The sequence below is a fragment of the Leguminivora glycinivorella genome, chromosome 16, assembly GCF_023078275.1.
Source record: "Leguminivora glycinivorella isolate SPB_JAAS2020 chromosome 16, LegGlyc_1.1, whole genome shotgun sequence".
In the NCBI taxonomy this organism is placed as follows: domain Eukaryota; kingdom Metazoa; phylum Arthropoda; class Insecta; order Lepidoptera; family Tortricidae; genus Leguminivora; species Leguminivora glycinivorella.
The window spans coordinates 17,285,742-17,303,251 of NC_062986.1; the positions used below are offsets into that span (position 1 = coordinate 17,285,742).

The window sequence follows — 17,510 nt, forward strand, 5'->3', positions numbered from 1 at the left end:
ACTACTTTTCTACATGGCAGCTAGGTAATAACTTGTCTCTTTCCATTGCGTGATGAGTATGATGACAGTGACAATTACCTACTCTATCACAAATGTATGGTAGATCTAGATCATCTAGATGTAATTATGTGTGGTGAATAAAATACAATAGGCCTATGGACACCAGTCCGATTTAGGAACTATTTAAAGGCCTTTACACTAACACATATCGATTCTACAATCCAACATCACAACTCACTTTTGCTTGCTATACCCTTCCGTTCCTTTATTACAGCAACAACAGATTTTGAAATGTTCTTCTAAGAAGTAGACCCTCTGCCGTACAAATTTGTATGCAAGGGGGTCTACTTTTCTCTGCAGCTGACTGTACATACCTATCAGTGGCGTAGCTTCGATACAACTCGATTCCCAACGTCCATACAAAACAGATCCCAAAAACCCCTCCAGCTTTACCAACAAAAATTTTCACGCATCGCCACTAATACCTATACCTGCACCTGCAGGTCTAGCACATGATGGCCGCGAGAGTTTGTCGCCGCGAGATAGACTACCTGTCCTTATGTCATTGTCATTAATACAATTAGACAAAGACGTGGCATCTATCTCGCGGCGATATACTCCCGCGTCCATCATGTGCTAGGCCTACTGCTAGTGAGAAGACCTTAATGCCGGCACAATGACTTACAGGCCAAGTATTTTATCTAGACACAATTGACACAGATGTGATGGGAAAAACTATTAAGAACCACAAGGAATTTACTCAAAGTAGTAAAGTCATTTCATATAAGTGTCTCTCGTGCAACATCTGATAACGCTAGTTCATAATTATATGAACGTAATAGCTGTCACGAGGTAGTGGCAAGACTAACTTGACTAACCAGTGGCGTACCTTATACATTTGAAATATGATTTAGAATTGAGTGTTGACTGTGTAAAAGATTACAGATGGATTTAGTGTTTTTAGTAATTTCCTTACACGTTCCGGATTTATTATTAACATTCTAATGTAAGATAGTAATTAGCTTGACACGAACGAGTAATAGAAGGAATCCATTGTGCCTATACAGACATACAGATATTAATTGAGAGTGTGTACGGGAAAACGTCCCACTTTGTTGATTGCTATAAAGCCGCTTTGGCAGTTTATTCATATAAAGATACAACTAAATCTCGCCTTAGTAGTAATCGACAAAGTGGGACGTTTTATTAAACACACTCACAATTGTTGACATCCACAGCTATTGTACAGTAGTTGTCTACAGCTTGGCAAAAAAAGTAGGAATTAAAAAATGGTGACATTCTAGTGTCGTCCCTTTCAAAACAATATCTGCTACCGTACCCTACAATTAATAACATTTGTTGCTTAAACTTATTTTCACTAACCATGTGGACATTCTCAGAATTATAATTCCACATAATTTCCAGGTACGAGAAATGCTTCGAGCCCAAGACTCAAACGGCCCTCGAATGCTAATGCTCATGACCGAGCAGTTCCTCTCAGACCCTCGGCTCCTCCTGTGGAGGAACCAGAACACCCCATGACAGAGAAGTGCCGGCAGCTGTGGGAGCAGCTGGGGGCACTCTGGGTCAGCATAGTGCTGGACCCGGGGAGCAATAAGCACCATAGGATACAGTGGAGGCATCTGCTGGAGAAGTGGAGTGCGGTGGAGGTGTGTCCGACTGAGGATCCGGATTACAGATCGTTTCCATTGGTGAGTTGAGTTTTCTTATGAGCAACGAAGGGAATAACGTAGGCCCGAGAGTATTACCCTGTAGGCACCAAAAAAAGCTTTGTGAATTCTGGCGTATGGACTCTGAATGACAGTTATTTGCTAACTATTATTAAAAAGTGAGACAGAAGGTCGTAATTTGGACTTCAAACTTATAAAGCATCCTATTACTTATGTTAGAATTCAAATCGCAACAGTATCGAAGGTCTTAGCCAGGTCCATGAGCACGAATACGAGTAGCCATAATTTAGATTAGATTGAATAATTAATTTGTCTAAAATCGTTCTTTTAATATTGCAGTATGCGAGAGAAAGGGAAAGAAACGAGAGAGATCGTGACAGAGACCACAGAGACAGGGACAGAGAAAGACATCGCGACAGGGAAGAACGGGACAGGGAGAGGCTACGGGAACGCGAGGAGAGAGACAGGTAATATTTCACTTACGTTTTTTATATCTATAACAGGTCGAATGTACGAGTAGTATAGGTTTTTGTACATTATAGCCAAAAATGTATGAACTAAAAGTGTTTCTGTTTATTGCAGAGAAAGACATAGAGAAAGACAAAGGAGAGAAATGCATTCCCATTCGGAGAGTTCCGATGAAGAACCTAGACCTAATAAGTAAGTCCTACATTTAATATTTGTCTTTGAGTATTTCACCAGATTTAAACATCTAGAAAGACATGTAGAAAATAAGCTAAATTCAGTTCTGTGAGATCAATAAATCTCATAGAAGTAACAGTACCCTGTCAAAGGTTCAGGTAATAAATAGGTACGTCAAATGTGCATGATGATTAAAAATCTTGAAGATCTTTCTTCAAGATTCTGAAAAAAGAAAATAATTTATTTCGGAGAGGTAAAATCAAGTCCCTTGGTCATTGACACTGCAGAAAAGGTTAGAAAAAGAATCCCTGAGACATTTGATTGCCAAGATAGTTGGTTTATTGACGTAATACTAATGTACCTTATTGTTTCAGTTATGAACGCGAGTACAGGAGAGCCAGTAAGAGATTAAGACTTCACAACCAAAGGCCGGCGCCCTCACTCACACCGCGAACAGTTTTCCACAAGTAAATATAACAAGCAATAGTTACCATTCTAACCCCAGCGATTTACGTCTGGAATTGCTTATTAGGTTAGTAATAACCTGATAGCATTATATTAACCCGTACAAGCTTAGTAATAGTATATTACTGCTTATACTGGAAATGGGAAATTGACAGCCGAGTGAAGCAAGGAGGTATTCCCTACTTCGGTCAAAATTGTGCGAAAATCTTCGCCTAGTTGGCAAACATAATTGTAGGTATATATTTATAATAAAAGCATTGTTGTTTACACTAAAGCGCACGTCGAAAATGTATGTATGTATGTCAGTCTCGTCTATGTCAACTTTCTAAGGAGATACTATTAAGTACTAGCGCAAAAATAGGTTTGTATCACGGTGCTAATGCTTAGTAGGAACGAATAGCATAAAAGTATATTGAAAGAAAGAAAGAAGAAATTTATTCAGAAAACGCTTAAATTTAGGAATTACGAGTACATAGAAAGTAGGCTAATTTATTGTTAAGCGTCAAGGCCCAGCCACGACATTGGTCTAAGCGCGACAGCGGTGAGCGGCAGCCATACGTGCGAATGAAAAGTCCCATCGCTGTGTCTCGTTCCAATGTATGGCCGCCGCTCACCGCTGCCGCGCTTAGACCAATGTCGTGGCTGAGCTGTCACTGAAAGGGTCTCCACTCAGCTTAATGTCAAGATACCACGTAAGGTTCTCGACGCTGGTCTTCCGTGGAAACCCTTCCGAGAGAGCGCAACTACAGGATAAAAGTACATAATAGTGTATTGAAGTCATAGGAAAAGGAAAAACCATGAACACAAATTCAATTTTAAAATCCTTTCTTAATTGTGTGACCAATAGGCAACTTGACTGTACTTAAAATAAAATATTAAATAATAAAGCATCACATAATTATAAGAAAAAGAGGGACAAAAGTTATTTTTAACTCATAAATTGGAGTTTTCTAAATCAAATAGAAATATATAAAGTAAATCAGTTGACCGTGACGTCACCCAAATCGATTTCATATTAATTCCATATAGCAAGTCGTTCAAAATCGTTTTGAGAGTTCTTAAAAGGAAGCTGATTTGACTAGGAGGAAAGTAGCTTATAAACGATTATCTTTCCACAGAGCGCTGGACGCAGTAGACATATCCTGGGAGAACGAGCATCTAAAGAACATCCTCGGAAGCGACGAGTACGCCGACTGCGAGAAAGGCAAGCCGGGGGGATCCAACACCAAGCAACCTTACCCCAAGTTCAATGACCTTGGACAGCCTCTGTGGCATGGTGAGAAAACATTTCTTTACGTGTTTGGTATGCGACATGTCATCTGAAGTCTGACGACATCATGCGTCCTTACACATTACTGGCGATTTGTCATCTAGACAGACAGGCGGACCGAGGCTTTAGCATAGTATAATAAAGAGTACTATCGTACAGTATTTCATATTAGTACGCGTTCACCTACACGATGCAATATTTGATCGCCAGTGTCCGAGGTGTGGCTTTCGTGACAATCGCTTTTCTTGACACCCTTGAAAAACGCTTTATGGTTGGCATGGCGGATGCAGGACGGGGTAGTAGAGTAGACCCACCAACTCGCTGGGTAGATAGTGTCAGAAGACCTGCCAGGATTAACACAGGTGCCTAATATTGGGACTGCAGACAACCCTGCGGAATGCAGAGCTTTATTGCACAAAATAACGGCCTCATAACTGTGGAATCTCTCAAATTAGATTAAGTAAAATTGTGACAAAATAATTAAGATTTACATACAGACATAACTTCGGGAACTATTTGCGTAAAATTTGACACATACGTAATTTAAAATAAAACGATTTGTTTGTCCACAGAACACTTACCCGTAGTAGGAGCTCGAATAGAAGCGCTTCGGGCACACGGGCGAGCGCCGGCGGCTCTGCGGTTGGCTGTCAGTGCTGCGAGGGCCATGCGGCATCGACAGGTCAGTAAAGTTCATTGCTTCTTAGTTTATTGTTATGGCTGGAAACATAGACACACCCATTTTATGACAAATTGATCAATCATTACATTCAGCAACCATAATTAAGCGCGTTTTGGCATTAAATATTCTCGATGTAGGACTAATATTGCCTTTGACTTCCTTCCTACATCCGATATCGGTTAATGTGAAAACGCTCTAACGGTAAGCCAATCCCTGAAATTTCCCACAGCATCAAGTTTCAACTGTAATATACGTTTTTGCAACCGATCCAACATCATAGCAAGCAGTCGTTTGGTTTAATCTACATCACATGGCGAACCTGCCGGAATAAAGCCACATTTACCTTTTCACCCCAGAAGTATTCTTATGTTTCACGAGTAATAATGTCGTTTTCGTCTGAAATACTTCCAGATGTATTTACCGTATTTCAGAATCATAAATACCTTTACTAAAAAGCGCATTTTGGTTCGTCAACTCATAGTAAATGTCACCAAAATTAGGTAAACTAGTCACTATGAATGTCGCAAATCTGTGCAATCTCTGATAATAAGTTACAAATCCGCGTTCACAGGAGGTCGCTCAACAGCGGTGGCAAGAAGTCGGCGCGGGCGAGGCCTCCTCCAGCGGCGGCGCCACCCCCGCCTGCCCCGGCCCGGACTCCTGCCCCGGCACCTGCGGGGAGCGGGTCAAACTGTCCCAAGTCTGTGCCCATATGGACCCAGGAGCCTGTCTAACTGGTGGGCCGACCTGTGCTCTCTCGCATTCACATCGGTGTATAGGAAGAGGTAAAGAAGATCAGACACTTCTCAAATTCCAGTCTGGTTCTCCTGGACCCGTGCAATTTTCTTGAATCTACAAGTACCTATCGTTCTTCTTATGTCTTCAGTCAAAGCCTTCGTTTATAACACTTTCGCAACCAAATATCCGCCTGGTGCCGGGTGCCGAACTTTGCTCAGTTGGCGGTAATAAATTACGACCCATTTCTTACGTAGTGCGCCATTTTTGTCTGATAGTGAATGTGTTAACCTGATCTCATATCATCTTGATAAAAATCAGCTTAAAGCACAATATTAAAGTACTATTTCCCTTCCAGACAGCCTATGTTGGACGGGCTGGACGCTAGAAGCGATCTGGTGCGTGTACGAGTGCCTCGCAGACGCATGTCTTGCGCCCGATGATCAGCGCGCATCACCTCGCCTTCACACGTATTTGGACGAGGAACCTAATACTGGTTTACCGCCAAGGTGAGTGTCCTATATCTATATTCATGTCACATTCCAGTTTCCCCAGGCTATGCTAACTATTGCCTAAAAGGCCCTAGAAACAAGGTCAAAAGGATGTACACCCTACCCACTACACGACACACAGCGGTGGGGTGATAAATAGGTTACGTTAGTTAGAAGGACTATAAGGTGTTCTTCGCCGAGAGCTATCAAAATGGAGAGAATGAATTTTTTTTTATACTACGTCGTTGGCAAACAAGCATACGGTCAGCCTGATGGAAAGCGGTCACCGTAACCTATGGACGCCTGTAACTCAAGGGTGTCACATGCGCGTTGCTAACCCATTAGAAACTTGTACACTCCTTTATGCTGTGTGTTCTTGTGTAAGTTAGTGTAGGGTACAACAAAGTCCGATGTCGTGTCGAACTATCAATATATCAATATCTTCAAAGTGGTCACTGGCTGTCATGGTAGATTCCTTTGAATCATCTCAATTCGATTTTGGTTTCAACTATGTCTTACCCGAATTGACATTATCATTTGAGCCTCCTGTTGTTACGTTTCCATGTATGTATGTATGTATTCTTTATTTGATATAATCAATCAATCAATCAATCAATCATTTATTCGTGATAATCATGGTACAGCTGTTACAGATGTCATGTATATAAAATTATTAGATCCAACACAATTCTGCCGACTTGTGGCGTGCAAATTTTACAATAATTACTTACATTATAACATGCATCTATTCTATAAATATTTACAATCATGGATTTGATGAATCGACGACAACAACGTATAGGGTACAATCTCCAATTTTTTTTTTCAGAAAATTGCACCTTACCCACCAACGGACAAGGTGCTATCTGCTACAAGAAAAAATCGCAGATTGCGCTTTGTACGTTGTTGTCGTCGGAATATGTACCTATTTTAAATTTATCAGTGTCCTATAGAATTTTTTTACATTATATTAATTCGTTTGTGATGTCAATAATTTTATTGTGCATAGTTATTATGTTTCGTCTATTATCTAGGTGAAAATTTCAGTGACGTTCAGACATTGTTCTCTAACTACTCTGTCTTTATTTCATAGATACCAGCACGTGCCAGTAGCAGGCAGTAAGAACCCTGAAGAAACTTATTTGGCACTGGCTTTAGAAGCAGCTCTTCTTGGGCTGGGTTTACAGCGAATGTTGCCAAGTGGCCTGTACGCGCAAGAGCGGTATTGCAAGCAGGTAAACCATTATTCTATAATATGTTACGTATGCCAACAGAAGATGTGCTTAGGTTTAATAATTGTGAAATTAAAACTTGGAATAGCTTAGGAAGCTGCTAAAATTTTTCCTTTCTGTGCTGTGTTATTTCTGAAATGTCCAAAATTTTTTTTTTTACTGTTAATTGCTTGCACATCCATTCCACTCCAAAAGGCCACAATAGTCATAGTTTCCATACTCTGCTTTGGCGAAAAGTCAAAAATAATTTTGACATTTTAATATTCAGTAGGTACCTACCTACTTTGGTTAATGGAGAAATGGATGTCAAAAGCTTGCATCTTTAAAGTCACTTTGTATGATATTCAAAATCCCGAACCAACATAACTGACCGATTATTTAAAGTTAACCCTCTCATTCCCAGGAGGAGCGGTTAATAGCCCAACTGCAACGCGTGGAAGGCGAAGCGGCGGCGGCGGTCGGCGCGCGCGTCGCGACGGCGTTGCTTGACGGCGGACCATCTTCCTGTCTCGGCGCGCGAGTTCATCCACGATCGGCGCCAGCACATACGTTCGCTCGGTTTTTGTTTTTAGCGTTGTTGCCAGCTGAACCAGAGCTTGCGTATAGGGTTGGACTGCGTGCTATGAGGTTAGTACTTGTTACAATAATCTTGTAAATTCATTGTTCAACGGCAGACCGTCTTCCTGTCTCGGCGCGCGAGTTCATCCACGATCAGCGCCGGCACATACGTTCGCTCGGTTTTTGTTTTTGGTGCTTTTGCCAGCAGAACCAGAGCTTGCATATAGGGTTGGACTGCGTGCTATGAGGTAAGTACTTGTTACGTTACATTAAAATTCCGATGGCGTTTTACCATTCCCCTGTCTTGGCGCGCGAGTTAATCCACGATCTGCCCCAACACATACATTTGCGCGGTTTTTGTTCTTGGCTTTGTTGCCAGCAGAACCAGGCCTGGCGTATTGTGTGGGACTAATGGCTATGAGGTTAATTAGTGTCTTGTTACATTATACCGACCGTCTAGGAGTGTTTATTCCCGCTCAGCACAAGCGCATTCTTTCGCGAATCAACTTTTAGACAGAAAGTTTTCAGTGTCTTCGGCGTTACTAAAATGTCTCCGGAGTCATGGAGAAATTTTGCATTACTCATAAAAATTGTAAAGTGTAAAATGTAGCAACTAAGTTTTGTATAAGCTCTATAATTATCGATGTTTGTTCGTTTATTCCCAGGTTACCAATGGTGGAAGAGGCGTACGCGTTAGACAGCGCCGGCGGGACCGGCGCGGCGGGCGGCGGCGCCGGCGCGTGGCACACGTTACAGCACGCTGAGCAGCAACAAGCGGCTCTAGCTAGCGCGCTATTAGGTATGTTTTGACGGACACGCCGATTTTTTGACGAGCACGCCGACTTCAATCAATTTAAATTGGAGATTGAAATGTTCTGAAGAGAGAAGGAAGGACAAATATACTAATGTACATAAATAATAATGTTAAATAAATTGCTTTGAATTTAAATGTTATCCTTGAGTCATGATAATGAGTTTCTTCTAAGCGTTCTGATGAAACTTTATAAATAGAATTGGATGGTTTTTTTTCTGTAACACTATACCAACATTTACATCAACAGGTGCAGCACGAGGCAATCCAGGCCGCCTTCGTCCAGCATTAGCAGCAGCCCAACGCCACGTCCGCTCAGCAGCGCAGCTGTTCCGTCTAGCACAGGACGCGTTGCGACATGCCGCGCCGCCCGACGCGCCGCACCACCACAGAGACTTGCTGCACGCCGCCTTCGAGCTAGGATTACAGGTACAGCACTACACTATACAACACTAGAGCCACACCTCGGACACTGGCGATCAAATATATATGAAAGAGGCGCGTTCCTAGCACACATTCTAAGCTCGTGTAGGTGAACGCGTACCAAGCTTGTATGATTGAGATATGACAGGTCGACTGTTCGCGTTTTTGACAGGCGGTAACTGTGAGGTAACCGAGAGGGGGTGGATGGCACTTTCAGCGGGGAGCGGGATTGGCCATACTGTACGATAGTACTCTTTATTATACTGTGTTAGAGCGCACAACGCGATGTGTGTTTCAACAACGCAGATTTTCAAATCTAGCACAGTCTTTATCGTAGTCTAACTTTTCTTTTCCGCATACTTCACAAAAATCCTAAGTAACATCACCGTCTTTTTTGACTACCAAACTTTGATGGGTAGCAATGAAACTGACCAAATCACGTGGGTTATTTTAATATGTTGTCATCAGGAATATTAAAACTTATTTCTAATTTCGCCATAGTGCGCGTATGTTTGCATCATGGTCGCAGTTGTACAACAAATCTTTAAATCCTACCGACTGCGCCAATGAAAGTAACGACATGCTGAGCAGTTTCCCGCATATCTACGTGCTGATATGATATTTTTTATACAGTTTTTTTTTATATACATAGTGTAATATAAATATTTGATATTGCAGGTGCTACGCATGACGCTGTCGTCAGTTAACTGGCGGAGGCGAGAGATGGTCCGCTGGCTAGTCACCTGTGCGACGGAGCTGGGTCTCGACGCGTTGCTCTCTATCATGCAGAACTGGTACGTATCCTTTAACACTTTTGTAACCGACGAACTCGCCTAGTGGGCACTCGTGAACTTTGCTCAGATGCCGATGAACCCGCTTGGCGAGTTCTCGGCATACAAGCGGGCGGTTATAAATTACGACCGGTTTCTGAAGATGTGTTAGTCAGGTAATGAATGTGTTAATTATGCTTTCTATTCTATTCTATTCTAATATCAGAGTTGTTGAGTATGCATGTTTGCCGCCATTCGTTATAAAAAAAAATTGTAATTTTTATGGCAAGATATGACTTATTTCATAATGACCGCTATAAACCCCCGACGCAAAAACTACGGGGTGCTATAAGTTTGACGTGTCTGTCTGTCTGGCTATGGCATTATTGCTCCTGAACGGGTGAACCGATTTAGATTTATATATTTTTCTTTGAACGGTGTTTTAGTTGGGAGTGTTCTTATTGCGTTTTGACATTATCCGATCCGATGTCGGATGTCAGACCGGTATCCTATACTTTACATGCGCCATCTTGTATTTTTTCTATTGAAATCCTTCCGACATCCGATATCGGATCGGATAATGTGAACACGGACTTAGCCATGGTTGATAGAAACCGGTCCATTATGTCAGAAGTTTTTTTTTTTTCAAAAATTTTTTTCAAAATTTAATTTTATATAATGATGGTTTTTATTAACAGGTACGAGCTGTTCACGCCAACCGAAGCGACGGGCCCAGTCGCTGCGGCCGCCATGTCCCACGCCACGGCGCTGCGATTAGGACTCAGCTTTGAGCAGCAAGAGAAGCTGAGCGCATGCGCGAGGACGCTAGCCCTGCAGTGTGCTGCTAAGGTGGGTAGTTTGCATAGCGACATACGTGTTGGTACCTCAATGGCTGCTTTCATAGGATAAACTATACGAAGTTTCCTGCCCCGCACAGAAATGTGGAATTAACTGCGGCATAACTGCGCCTTTGGTCTTTCCAGACCGATGCGACCTTCAAACCTTCAAGAGCGTACGCCCATTTTAAAGGCTGCCAACGCACCTCCAACACTTCTGGCGTTTCGGGTGTCCATAGGTGACAGTAATGGCTTATTATCAAGCGATCTGTCTGCTCGTTTGCCTCCTATTGCATAAGCAAAAGCTCTGCCACTGGGTATATGCGTTCTATTTGTTGATGGAGCTATGAAAGTTGTTACCCCATTTTGAGATATAGCGCCTGTTGTAACCCGAAAAGAGATGCAAGATGGAGAAGATGTCGGGAGATAACAAACAAACAGTGTAATAGTGTGGGGGTCAACCGCTTTCGAAGAAAGCCAGTTCTGTCAAATTGGTGTAATTTGACAGAAATGCACTCATTGTGATCACAGTTCAAATACACAATAATCGCCTGAATGACCAAAGATTGAAATATTCCACCGTCCCCATTACCATCGGCACGAATCCGCACATAAGGCACTGCCTTGCCGGCGGCTATATTTCCGAGCTCAATCCGGCAACCTTGCGCAAGGACCATAACGTCTTTGCCTTTGGCTAGTCTGTGGCCAACATTTATAATAATAAAAAAAGGACCATAACCAACTTATACTTCTTTTTCTTAGGGACTGTCACCGTTAAAGCGTTCGTTAAATTTTATTGTATGGGTTCCATAGACATCTGCTGTGATGATTATGTGTCTGTCAAATGTGGATGATGCAACTGGCCCTTAATTGATGTTACTCTCGTTGAAAGTTTATTTAAATGCCCTCTTCGACTCTCCAGGACCCACCAGGCTGTGCCCTCAGCGCCCTATCCGTGTGCGAGGGCTCCGCAGGCGCCTTCGAGGCGGCCTGCGCGGCTGTCGGCGGCGCTGCGGCGCGAGGGGCTCTAGCGTCGAGTCAACTCTTCGCTGTAGCCAGATATATGGAGCAGAGAGGCCAACCGGCGAGGGCGATGAGGCTAGCGACGTTGGCTATGAGGAATCTTCACCTTCATTATAATCAGGTAAATAAACTTTGCTCTTAGACCAGCACTTGTGATCATAGCAGCTTTCAGTATATAAAGGTCCAATAGTGTTCAGAACTGTGCCGCGGTGCGAGGGGCTCTAGCGTCGAGTCAACTCTTCGCTGTGGCCAGATATATGGAGCAGAGAGGTCAACCGGCGAGTCAATTGTCAAAGGCTAGAAGATTATCAATTGGTCAATTGGCTATGAAGAACCTTCACCTTCATTATAACCAGGTTAGAAAAAAGCTTTATTCTCTTCTCATATTTAGCACTCTCAATCTATAAAGTTTAGAACGGCGCTTCGGTGTGGGGCGCATTAGCGTCGAAGTCAACTCTTCGCTGTAGCCAGATATATGGAGCAGAGAGGTCAACCGGCGAGAGCGATGAGGCTAGCGACGTTGGCTATGAGGAATCTTCACCTTCATTGTAATCAGGTACCTAAATACTTCTTTTCAGGTAAATCTTTCTCTTAGATCTTAGAACTCTTTTGTCACTCATTCTAGAGGACTTTCAGCAATTACTTTATGTAAATTTTAAGGCCGTGGAACTTCTTTTAAGCAGCTTGTTCACTGTCACTATATGACACCCCGGAACAATCCTGCGATTGAAGCTAGCGATCATTGCCGAGAGAAATCAGCACGCTCAGTCAGTAAAAGTCGAATAACGATTGACTTTTTACTGATAACTCCCCCCAACAAACTACTGACACCTTGTTCAAAATTTTGACTAATCTTCCCGTATAAGTTTTTTTTTTATACAAGCGTACGGGCCGCCTGATGGAAAGCGGTCACCGTAACCTATGGACGCCTGCAACTCAAAGAGTGTCACATGCGCGTTGCCACCCCATTAGAAACTTGTATATTCCGTTTAGCTGTGTTAAATACACAGTAAAAAAGAGTGCACACGTTCCAAGGAGGGTTCGAGTTGCCGACGACTCAAAGGACATTAGACGGAATAAGTCAGTTCCGTAAGTCCTCCCGTCATCAGCACACCGCACCCTCGTTGAGCTCTGGCAGCCTTACTCACCGGCAGGAACACAACACTATGAGTAACGGTCTAGTGCTATTTGGCGGCGGTCTTCTGTTGAAGTAAACTAATGAAGTTATATTTCGTCTTTACAGGACACCCATCCAGCTATCGCGGACATCCACTGGGCCGTGGCGTTAGCACATTCGCTAGGCCGCGCGGAGCTTCAAGCCATGTTGCCTCTACTTGTCAAAAACGTTCAATGCGCTCCTGTATTGGTGAGTAAAAGTATAATAATTACCGGCCTTAATTGAACATTTGAAACTCGAATTGGGGAAATATATCCATCCATACTAACATTATAAATGGGAATGTGTGTGTGTCTGTTTGTTTGTCCATCTCTCACGTCAAAACGGAGCGACGAATTGACGTGATTTTTTAAGTGGAGATAGTTGAAGGGATGGGATGGAGAGTGACATAGGCTACTTTTTGTCTCTTTCTAACCTCCCACTTCCCTAAAATGGGGGTGGAGTTTGTATGGAGTATCCCGCAATTTTCTAATTTAACGCGAACGAAGCCGCGGGTAAAAGTTAGTGAAATATCTTGATAAAAAAAAAAATATCTTGATATTAGCCGATAATGTTTCTATTTTGTGGAAAATATTATTAAAACTGTTATAATCTAGAGACCATTCATTGCTGTCATTGATTGATTTTCGCCAGGCAGTCAAATGTGAGAAGCCGTCCTTTTCGCACTAATTCTAAGCGTGATAGAGACGCACCGATGCGATACAGTTTATCCAACTAGTGTGATGGCTAAGCGACAACTATTCGACATGTTGGCCCTCATTCATGTGAATCGTGCAATAAGAACAATATTTTTTCATCACACCCGCACTTTGATTGTGCTGTTTCACCCAGGCGGAGCGTGAGTTATAGAAAAATCGTTCTCCCAAAGGGAATAATAAACTTTCTTGTACGGTACTTAACTTTTTTACATCTATTTACATATTTTTTACATTGCGAGTGTGATGAAAAACATTGTGTGTAACTCGGGGAGTATGAATATTATTAACTCGAGTCTTTAAATCGCTCCGGCAAGCCGTCGCGATTTAACTTACTCTCGTTAGTAATATTCATCTTCCTCCCCTTGTTGCACAATGTACTATTATTATTCCAGTCGGACGTCCTTCGTCGCTGCTGCGTGGCGGCCGCCGGCTGCTCGCGCGCGCGCCCCCCGCCGCCCGGCCGCCGACGCCGCTGAGACCGCTGCTCGAGGCCGCGTTGCGCGCCTACGCCTCCACCACGCATGCGCGGCTCGCGCACATCTCACCCCGCCATTATGCTGACTTCGTCGAGTTCCTTGGTAAGTGCACCCACTAAGTATACAGTTAAGGAATTAGATGAGAAGTGTCTTTTCAGGACTTATACCTCTATATATAAGTAAGTCAACAAGGTTTATTTCTCTAGGAAGACATAGATATGGTGTTGGACATTTGCAGTTTGTTTTTGTCTTTTTTTTGTGTAGATTCGTTAGTTAATTGTTTTTTTTTTTAATAATAATGGTAATTTTTTGAATATTGTATAACTATATTTATTACTAGTGTGTGTTTGTGGTCACGGTTCGTTAATATTTCTTGTATGTGGGTAGCTTTTGCACATTGTAATTTTTCCTCAGTCACCCATTGACCACGAACGCTGTAAAGTTCGAAACGTCGAGATGAATTTTAAATTAATTATACGCGATTTAATCCGTTTCCATAGTTTTATTTCATGAGTAACTATCGCGGTAACCGAAGACAATATAATCTCTGTTGACTTATAGAAATAAATCCTTTTGAAAAGACACCCGATGATATGAAACTGCAAAGGATATCATACTTGTGTTGGCATTGTCATCACTCACTTGCCCTTTTAACAGTCACTTGAGGTCATGGCACACATGTTTTATTCTTCCATACAACATTATCTTCCTTCGTTTCATATCATCTCTCACACATCCATCCACCTTTTCCTCGGTCTTCCTAGGCATATAGTAAAATTGATACTGATATAAAATTCCTTATTATCCATACTAGCATAAGATATGCTCATGGCAGTCATAGCCTTGAAATTACTAAAGACAATGTAATGATCGGCTTAATTTTTCACAGCTGATTTTGTGAGTTATGTTACTAACCACCCATTTTTTTAATAGGTAAAGCTAGAGACACATTCGCGCTCGCGCATGACGGCCCCCACCAGTTTGCGGCTCTGCTCCAGGAAATCAAACTCAAGTACAAGGGCAAGAAGAAACTAATGTTCCTCGTCAAAGAACGCTTCGGTTGAACATTAATGCCATACCTATATAAAACAGTTATTTTTGTATGAACGGCACCGATTTTCATTATTGAAAAACGGTTTTAAGTAATATTTTCTTACACAATACCTGATTTTCGTAAAAATCTAAACCTTCCACATAATTTCATTATTCTGGATTGCATTTTCTTAGTCTTCAAAGAAACTAGACACAGCACAATTAATGATTTAACAGACAATGTTATCAACAATTGCGTTATGCCTTAACTTAACATTGGAAACTCAATTCAAAATGATTCTTAAATTTTGTGAGGTGCAGTTTATAATCCAAATGGCATTCAAGTAAACTCGAAACATCCAGTGTAGGTTTTAAACGCAGTTGTCAATAACATTTCGGAAATTATTGCAGTTTTATATGGGATTTAATGACTTTTATTGCTGTATTTCTTCAAGTATGATATCGGATCTCTAATGAATAACGGCCGCGACTTATCTTACGATTTTATAAAATAGTTTTTTTTGTTTGGCAGAGCGAATAAAACGGCTTTTAATTGAGTTTTTGCAACCATAATCTATTAAAACATCGTTTTTTTTTTACATGTTATATTTTTGTTACATTATTATCTGAAAGTGTTGTCGAGACGGTATTTCAACGCTGTTGTCATTTGTTTTTTTAAGTGCAATCAATCCGTTTGTTTTTTTTTTGTTAAATTCGTGCAATATGGCGCCGCTCTTTACTGTTGTCTTTGTCTATGGCCATAGACTTTTGTACTTTTACCGGTAAGGTAAACATCAATACCTCATGCATGGTAACACTGAGTACCAAACCAGTCTAACGTAAAGTATTATTTTTTATTTAACGCATAGATAATAGACCTCAGAAATGTCATTTTAATGTAAGTAAATATTGTAATGATCTCAATGATTCCATTTTGTGTAAATAGACTTAATTTGTGTAAATATAGATATGTTTAGGGATCGGAGGAATGTACGTATAGTTTTTTCGGTTTGTGCGAACGGTTTATTTTTCTGGTCCACGAATGTAAATGAATCAAGGATACTCTGAACAGTATTTCTTATATATCAGTATATATTAGGGTGTTTGCACAGACCTAGGATAGTATAGCTCGCCGTCGTATAGCGTCCGCAATGGAATCAATCAATAAATATGACATAACACCAAAGAAATATTAAAATAAGTCCAAGTGTGAGATAACCATGCCGTTCTCTCTTTAAATGAGCGTCCACTCTCTTCTCTCTGAATCCCATTTTTAGAAGGATATTAGACTAATATAATTCCACAAACTTAAAACTAATGCGTTTCCTTGACAACACACTAAGACCCACTTGTACCAACCACTTAACTCAGGGTTAGTGGGCTGTCAACTGTCAAATTCCATATAAAATGGTGTGTTAACACTCAGGTTAACCCTTCATTTTCGTTGGTGCAAGTTCCCCTAATATTATTAGACTAATATCTTTCGAGAAATGGGCCCCTGGTGTCATTTTTTCAACCACCTTGTTCCATTTTCAAAACACTTGATATTTTTGTTCCTAGCCAGACTAAAAATTACTTATGGATCTATATTTGAACCACTTTTTTGCCGCCTTTTTGTTTATGCTCTCATGTTGATTTTTATGTTAGTTTTTATGCTTTTTACTACCATTTTACGTTTGGCTAGATGACAATTGGTTAATAAAGTGGAGGCCAATAAAAATATTAGTTCTACTTCATTGCCAATTGAAAAAGGGCCTATTTTTCGAACGATATTCAAATATTGTTGTAAAGTCTAAAGACTAAATATTAGTCTACAAAAGTAACTGAAATCGTATGGGTCGCAATGCCAACATACAAATGATAACTTTAATATCGTTCGAGAAATGGGCCCACATATAATACCGCATTATACTTTTTACTTCGGCGTCTTAGACTCTGTTTTTATGTACTTGTAACTTTCACTCTAACGTAGCGTAGATAATCTAACAAGAAGTGCATTTATAAAGATAGATGTTTAATGTTTAAATAGACATTCGGATAGTGTTCAAATATTAGTATGAATTGGAAATAGTTGTAAGGATAAAAACGGGGAATTTTGTACTTTTTGTGGTGTTGTGGGTTGGGGTTGCCCGTCTTAAAAACACTTAAATTTTATGGAAATTGCCAACCCGATTATAATGTGTCAAATAAAATAGAGTCACACCACACATGACTGTCTAATTGTTTCGTTTTATAATTATTGTATATAATATTATTGGTAATGTTTAGTTAAAGCGCTGAGTGTTCGAATATTTCGATCTGAGATTGGCACAAGTTTTGAAACAGTATAATATAGGCTTTGGTTCCTTGAATGAACTTTTTCACAGTAAAAGATATTTTTACATATAAAATTCAAATATGTAAATCGGCCTAGACATATGCAGCATACATTACCTATTATACATATAATAGGGAACAAAGTTACATTCAAAATGACATATAGATATCGCCAGAAGAAT

At 41.0% G+C, this 17,510-nt stretch overlaps 1 protein-coding gene across 1 annotated transcript in view; it reads left to right on the plus strand.

Moving 5' to 3' along the window:
• Nucleotides 1-17,510, plus strand: part of LOC125234574 (zinc finger SWIM domain-containing protein 4-like) — an 89,022-nt gene extending 71,512 nt beyond the window's left edge. Inside the window, 20 exon segments of the mRNA XM_048140867.1 lie at nt 1,426-1,531; nt 1,534-1,712; nt 2,031-2,158; nt 2,274-2,351; nt 2,708-2,800; nt 3,917-4,074; nt 4,641-4,750; nt 5,322-5,535; nt 5,844-5,994; nt 7,070-7,211; nt 7,612-7,835; nt 8,432-8,565; nt 8,828-9,006; nt 9,679-9,794; nt 10,469-10,619; nt 11,529-11,750; nt 12,873-12,995; nt 13,897-13,960; nt 13,963-14,082; nt 14,914-17,510. Of these exon segments, the coding sequence (XP_047996824.1) occupies nt 1,426-1,531; nt 1,534-1,712; nt 2,031-2,158; nt 2,274-2,351; nt 2,708-2,800; nt 3,917-4,074; nt 4,641-4,750; nt 5,322-5,535; nt 5,844-5,994; nt 7,070-7,211; nt 7,612-7,835; nt 8,432-8,565; nt 8,828-9,006; nt 9,679-9,794; nt 10,469-10,619; nt 11,529-11,750; nt 12,873-12,995; nt 13,897-13,960; nt 13,963-14,082; nt 14,914-15,044 (2,823 nt within the window). The 3' untranslated portion in view covers nt 15,045-17,510.